Genomic DNA, 7,159 nt, shown 5'->3' on the forward strand with positions numbered 1-7,159 from the left:
CCCCATCTACGGGCGAACCGTACAACAAATTGCGTTACCTGTCACTGATTCCCATGCGAGTGCTTCGTCATGAGGCGCAAACCTTCAAGGAAGGGTCGGTCGAGGGATAAACTGCGATTAAAACAACAATAGTGTATTGGTTCGATAATATTAGCAAAATGAAGCCGTTCCCTGGGGTAACGAATGATTCTGCTTCAATGGCGAGCTCGTCTTTGGACATTATTGCATTATATATACCAGTGTTCGCCATTATACTGCGGATCGGGTTGACACTTCTGCCTGCCAAGCCGAAACTCGCTGCCAGAAGGTTATTTATTTTATTTATCGAGGAAGTGGGTTGGATTCTAGAGTTATCGACCATTATCCGCAAAGTCAAGACCTATAAATAAAATAAACGAAACGAAAACGATGACGTAATACAGACACCATGAAATACGTCTATATGGCAACTTTCAAGTTTGAATCAGAGGCACGCAGTTAATTGAACGGTTTTAGTTATATATATAACTTAGGTTTATGATTCGAAAACATATGTTTCATTCGTAATTGGGACTTTGATTTTACATGAGATGAGTAATTTAAAGGTGTCAGTAAACGTAACAAATTTTGTTAAAAGTTGTATTTCTGTTTTTTTTAATGGTTCTGTGAACATGACGCCTCTTATTTCGAATGTTTATACTAGGGACCGCGATGGTACAGAATAATTATTTAGAACGATAGCGATATATTCGATAAGGTTTGTGTTTATCAGGAGAAGGGGACATCTTCATTGCTCGGATATTGAGCCCTATGGCTGCGAATGTAGGATTTGCATTATAAGTAGTTTGCATGGTTGATGATGATGTTGGTTGGTGATAAGGCCTCAATCACCGTACAGTCGGAAGGTAATGGCAGAATCTATTAGTTGTCTATGATCGTTTGAATTCACCGATTCGTTATCGAATTTTGTTCATGCTATTTGCGTCGTTAACTTGGTGCGGGATAAGCACTGATTATCTGCGGGTTTAACACGATGCCAAAAACAACAAATAATGAAATTATGATTGCCAGAATGTAAGAAATTGTTTATCTTGTATCCAAGATGCATATTCTGTTTTTTTTTTGCTTTGAAAACGTATTTGTAAAGTAACTGCTTTTAAACAATAGCAAACGCAATATAAGTTATTGTCTCACATTGTGCATTTTACGATCACAAGAAGTACAGAATGAAAATTTATTCAGCCTTAAGTAAAAGACTCATCGTTGCCTAGAGATAATATCTCGTCTCGGCAGATATTCATAGTTGGGAGAAACTAACAACAAATTAACTTTTTCGTGTTCACCTTGCACCGGTGCAGTCGGCCTTCATTTTGTACGGTTAGAACTTTTAGGAGATTCATTTAGATCAGGGGTTGGTGGTGTTGCATTTTAACGCATGATGGTAATATAAAAAATTACAGGCCGAATCCATAGAAACGACTTTCTGGCTATGTGCTTTAATGAGATGTCCTTTACCTGAATATATGTAAGTGATACAAATGTAGCCTATGTGTGTCCTTTGTTAAGTACTTGGTCTGTTTACATTGATGTAATTAATTGAAATCGCGGTTTATACTGAATGTATAAATTACATCAAGCAAACTTCTGAAAGCAAAGCATGAGCTTTAGTGCGTCAGCAAACGTTGTCGCTGTTGTTTGTTCGGTGTCAATTTATCATTACGTCACAAATTGCATTTACGTTACTATGGCAATAAAACATCTAAAAAAATGTTTTATAAGATTGTTTTTCATTGGACCATGTATGGCGTGAAACTCAGTGAGGGTGATGGTAAACACACACTCATTCGACAATAAATTACGTACCATTAAAAGTGTAGCGTTGTTTACTATGAATTTATCGTATCTCGCCTCAACGGCGTACATGTGACGTCACTTATGGATGAATAATTATATTTGCTCTCAGTGAAAAATTACTAAAGCTGTCACCGCGACTGTTGTAGGATGTACGAAATGGGTTTACACAATTCGTAACTGTGCACATACGAAATAATGAATCGAATCAGATAGGTGAATGGTAACTTATAGCTGTTCACTATATAAATATATGTTGTGTATATACGTATACCTAAACTGTTATTGTGGTTAGTGAATTTACGCTTTGTCTTTTCTATGAAAAAAATATCGCAAACATGCACTGAGACAATGGTTTAGTAGTACAAAAGACAGTAACAATTTGTTTTAGTTTAATAGTGCCAGTCAGTGTATAGTGGCGACTAAATAAACAACATACAGTATTCCGTTTGTCAAGTTCGAAATTTGTTTAAAATTATTTACTCTGTTTTATTCCGTGTATTCGAGCCAAGCTTCTGTACAACCACACACTATATACATCAAGCGTGGAGACGATTTGGTAAACAGTAGACAAGCCCAATAAAGAAAAAAACGCGTCGCGTTTCTCATTGAAGAAAAAGTGTGGATCAGTTCATAAATGCCTTGTTGCAAAGACAAGCGGGAAAGTGAAAGTACGATGATTTGGTTAGTTTAGACAAGACAAGCAACCACTCTTATAGTAACTTAGACTTCAAAGTAACATTTATTTATTTAGTTATGTAGTTGTGACACTTTGCCTAATTAAAATTTTGTTATTTCTGTAAAATATTACTTATGTTTATCAACAGGTCGTTTGTTAGATTTGAATAGGTTATTGTTGATCTTGTTTGATGTCCATGGAAGAATCTGGTTCTTTTGCGTTTGGGAACAACGCTGCAGTTGCGATGAGCGCTTTGCAGGCGGCGGCATCTGCAGGAATGATGGAACATAAGACAAACAACGGAATGCCCTTCTACCACTACCCTGCATTTCAACACAACAACCAGAATCAAGGTCTTCGAAATCAACACACCAACTTGCAAAATGGAACCCCCTTTGGTATAAACGACATTTTAAACAGGCCAATCGCTGCAAGCTTAACTGCGCAAGATTCTACTCACCACTTGAGCAGTATCGCTGGAAATGCCCAATCAAACCCCCGGTTTACGTCAAGTATCGGTCACGGCTCTATGATGGCCGCCATGTACTTGGGAGGATCTGGAATTGCAAATGCTGTTTCCACTTCGAGCGGATCAAGATATCCGAAACCACTCGCCGACCTTCCCGGTCGCCCACCAATATATTGGCCTGGTATGATGACTGATGATTGGAGAGAAAAGTTAGCGATGCCAGGTTAGTCTACATACACTTAGTTACTAAATATAAGGTAAAGTTACAATTACAAAATACTAAAACTGTTTAAAATTGCTGTACTCGCATCAGAAAATGCGCCGACAAGTTATTGAGTGTTGACCTGGATTTTCCAAAACATGCAAATATTTTACAATGAAATGCTAGATTTAAACTATTAGCATTAGCAAACATTTACATTTAACATTTCAAAAACAACTTGAGGTTGCGATAACTTTTATTTTATATACGTCTTTATATCATTTGTATACGATATATGTTGTGTAAAATGGCAATCCGAGACAAGACTTATACGTTTTTAGGTTCACCTTCGACCATCGTGATGGAAAAGTACGGACGAAAGAAACATACACGACCTACTTTCTCAGGGCAGCAGATCTTTGCGTTGGAAAAAACCTTTGAACAAAGCAAGTACCTGGCTGGACCTGAACGTGCTCGGTTGGCATATTCACTTGCAATGACGGAGTCGCAAGTTAAGGTAAGGGTGAAGGATTAATTTCTAACAGTTATGTTAATGCTATATGGCATGCTTTGTTAAATTTCTAATTCCACCATACACCTCCTCAAGTACACCAAGGTTTTTCAAACTGATGCCACGACACCGAATCAAATATGCCGCAAAGCGTTTTTATAAACTAACAATAAAAAGTTGTGCATTGACGCTAAGCTTAAGTTTGAGAACAACTTCCATTAAACACACTTAACCAATAAATACATCGGTTGTTTATAATATTCATAGTAACTTAAACAAAAAAAAACATAATGAAAGATATTTCAAGTATCCCATCACATAAAGCTTGGCTTTATCGCCTTGTCGAGTTCATACCTAAGTTGATAAAAGTAAAAACTATTTGATAAATTTACAAAAATTAAGATTTAAAATATTTTTTTATGATTGATTTTGTAGATAGTTTAATATCCATGAAATGTATTATAGAGGGGCTTCTTTATAAAAATACGATTAGCGAAAATATTGAATTTTTAGACGCAAATTGCTCATGGATAAGGCTGAATTTCGAAAAGAAATATTTGTTTAAAATTCAAATCGTTAGCAGAGGGGCGGAGTAAAATAGATTAACGTTTGCGTGAACCTTCATTGAATGGATCACTGGGCGATAATTTCATTCCGAGATCGACATTTTAAATTATTAAACTGCACAGAAAGTTGTCGCGATTCGTCCGTTAAGTGCTCTCGTGGGTACCAAAGGTAACTAACCAGATATATTGTGATAAGCGGCATCTGCTACGGCAACAATAATTATGTCAATACATGGTTGGTATCTGCTACGAAAATTAGATTTCTTTCCTTCATGTTAAGATAACCCCCTTTTTAACAATTAACGAATCTTGTTTCGATCGAGATCACATTGTTGGAGCGAGAGGTCCCGGGACTCTCCTCAATTACTCCGCGTGTCAAACTGTAATTGGCCCAATAGGCTCAGTGACCGTTAATCTGCACCCCTTCCTAGCCAGTATACCTGACACACAGGTTATTAATCACTGAAAGAAATCGACAAACGCTGATTAGAAAGGAAATTTTATGTTGGATCTTCGTCGGATACAAGTGGTCAATAAAATTATAACACGTGACAATAGTTAGCGTGAATTGCGCAATAAATCTTTTAATACCGGAGGTCATATACTAATTATTGATACCGGACTATTCCACGTGCAATAAATTCACCCTTCTGCTCAATTAGGCAATTAATTTGATTAATTTGATATATTTACATTATATTTATGTGAATTGGGTCATATATCAGCTGATAAAGATAATCTGAGTGCATCGTTGTTAGCTAAGCTTTTTCAATCACTTTCTCATATGGATTAAATGATTCGAATTACCAATCGGTATTTTAGATAGCAAATGATCTGGTATTAGTGTAATATGCCCTGATAACAACTCATGAAATACAAGAAAATGTCGACGATAAACGACGGTGCGTTCTAGAATTGGGTGAGAAGCGAGATCGTTATTTGTCACACGTCTTTTATTTACCAAGTTAAACAATTGGCTTTTTATTTATCATCACGCGCTCATCAACTGCCATGCTGTTGACATTCCGAAACAATAGCCATTATTCGCATGAACTGTCCACGACGCGATGTTGCCTAATTTGCAAGTGTTGCGTAAACTCGAACGCAACTCATGGGAAGTAGTTGCACTGAGGTGAAGCGTAAGGGAGATGTATTGTCAATTGTACTTTTTTTATTTAAAACCCTTTTCAAATAGAGTAGAAATTAAAACAGTTATAAATGTATAATATGAAACTAAACAGATATTGCAACACAAACACGCGTTGCGGGTATTAGTACGCTCTACTACGTCGCTCGAACCAAATGTGACTACAGAGACCGATGAAATAACGGTGAACGCAAATGCAAAGTTACAGAAAAAACGCACACGTAGAGTCATAACGGTATAAATCACGGAAAATCTGTGTATATAGGTTCGAAACCCTATAGAGTGCTTAACAGGGCACACCATATTAGGCCATTTGCGTACTCATTTATTACAAACATATCTAAATTTAAAACTTGGGGGACTGTAAGTTCGCGATACGAATAATCGTTAATTCTGTAACATAAACATGCTTTTGCCAATATTTAACATAAGGAAAGCATAAAATATGAACCGCTCAAACAAGCAGAGTTTATATACAAAACTTTGTCATCATATATACCTAAACACAATTAAACTAAGCATACCACTATGTTGACGTGTTTAGTTTTACCAAATGTATTCATCGTTCTTGATTCATTAGAAATTATTAAGCCTCCCGATAAACCGCCGTCTTGTCCATTGGTAGGTTTGGTTCCAAAACAGGCGAACAAAATGGCGGAAGCGTCACGCTGCTGAGATGGCAACCGCTAAGAAACGACAAGATGGTGAAATATCTCTAAAGGTAAAGGAGCGTGAACGCGGTGAAAGTGAAGGACAAAGAGAATCTGTGAGTGGCGAAAATTCTACACAACGACCTTTTAACGATACGGATGGTATGACGGCATCGGGTCAAATCTTTGAGAATGCGGCAGACAGCTTTTCCGAATCCAGCGCTGGGTCGCGTGAAAATTCAAGAAGATGTAGCGAGCATGAAGGAAGTGATAGCGCTGATGACGACAATAAGTCAATGTTTTCACACCAAAATCATGCTGCAGATGTTGATGCACAAGAAACAGAAAAGGAGAGACAATTTAAAGCTTTGTTGTATGGGGGATATAAAGTACGCAGTGATATGTATAGTGGAACATCCAGCTCACCAACACAGAACTACATCACACAATTCTCCATGTGTCCAAGTGATATGGTGCAACATGGTGGTTTGCAAGGGTTGAGTATTTTGCCCATGAATAAAGGGGCAGCAGCTGCGATATGTGGTGTGGCATCGGGATCAGATCATTTTTCATCATATGTTAATTCACCAGCCACCCCACCACATGACCCCAGTAAGCCAATGACATCAGCATCTACTTTAAGTGAAGCTAACATTGCAAAATATTGACATCTGCTTTGTACAAGTTATTACTGAAAATTCCGCAATTTAACAGTCTCTTCAGGGTGCGTCATTTTACCCACGTGTCCTCTATAACTGCCATCACCCACCGCAAGTACAATAGTTCATATGTCCAGTTGATTATACCTTACCAGTATTGTTATAGCTTTATAGAGTTTAAATGCGACACTTGGTGTCATGTTTATATATGTTACATTAAAACCGAGCAAGTGGCATTTGAAGTGTGCGCTTTCATTTAGCTTGGTCACTTAAACAGAATCTAATAACTGACGACAGAATTCAATTTACTAAAGAAGACGAAACCTATTTTTTAGACGGCTCTTTTTGACTTTATTTAGCCTACATTTAAGATAAGGAAAGTACGCTTATGGAAGTTTAATCGTATTAAAAAGTTTTAATGTTCTTTAAAGACGATCGATCGGTGC

The 7,159-nt window shown here is 37.2% G+C and overlaps 1 protein-coding gene across 1 annotated transcript; it reads left to right on the forward strand.

Annotated features, from left to right (window-relative positions):
* Positions 1 to 250: 250 nt before the first annotated feature.
* LOC149735236 (uncharacterized) lies at positions 251 to 6,949 on the forward strand. The gene is made up of 3 exons (XM_089878707.1): positions 251 to 3,201; positions 3,522 to 3,697; positions 6,030 to 6,949. Exons 1-3 carry the CDS (start codon positions 2,700 to 2,702, stop codon positions 6,720 to 6,722), a joined length of 1,371 nt encoding a protein of 456 aa, XP_089734833.1. The 5' UTR covers positions 251 to 2,699; the 3' UTR covers positions 6,723 to 6,949.
* Positions 6,950 to 7,159: the final 210 nt, after the last annotated feature.

Source organism: Ciona robusta, chromosome 5, assembly GCF_009617815.1.
Source record: "Ciona robusta chromosome 5, ASM961781v2".
NCBI classification, from domain to species: domain Eukaryota; kingdom Metazoa; phylum Chordata; class Ascidiacea; order Phlebobranchia; family Cionidae; genus Ciona; species Ciona robusta.

Bases quoted from the DNA above. Each gene is read 5' to 3' on its own strand.
- LOC149735236 (XM_089878707.1), top strand. From the start codon at position 2,700: ATGTCCATGGAAGAATCTGGTTCTTTTGCGTTTGGGAACAACGCTGCA. The intron at 3,202-3,521 runs GTTAGTCTACAT...ATACGTTTTTAG, and splicing joins AGAAAAGTTAGCGATGCCAG to GTTCACCTTCGACCATCGTG. The intron at 3,698-6,029 runs GTAAGGGTGAAG...GTCCATTGGTAG, and splicing joins TGACGGAGTCGCAAGTTAAG to GTTTGGTTCCAAAACAGGCG.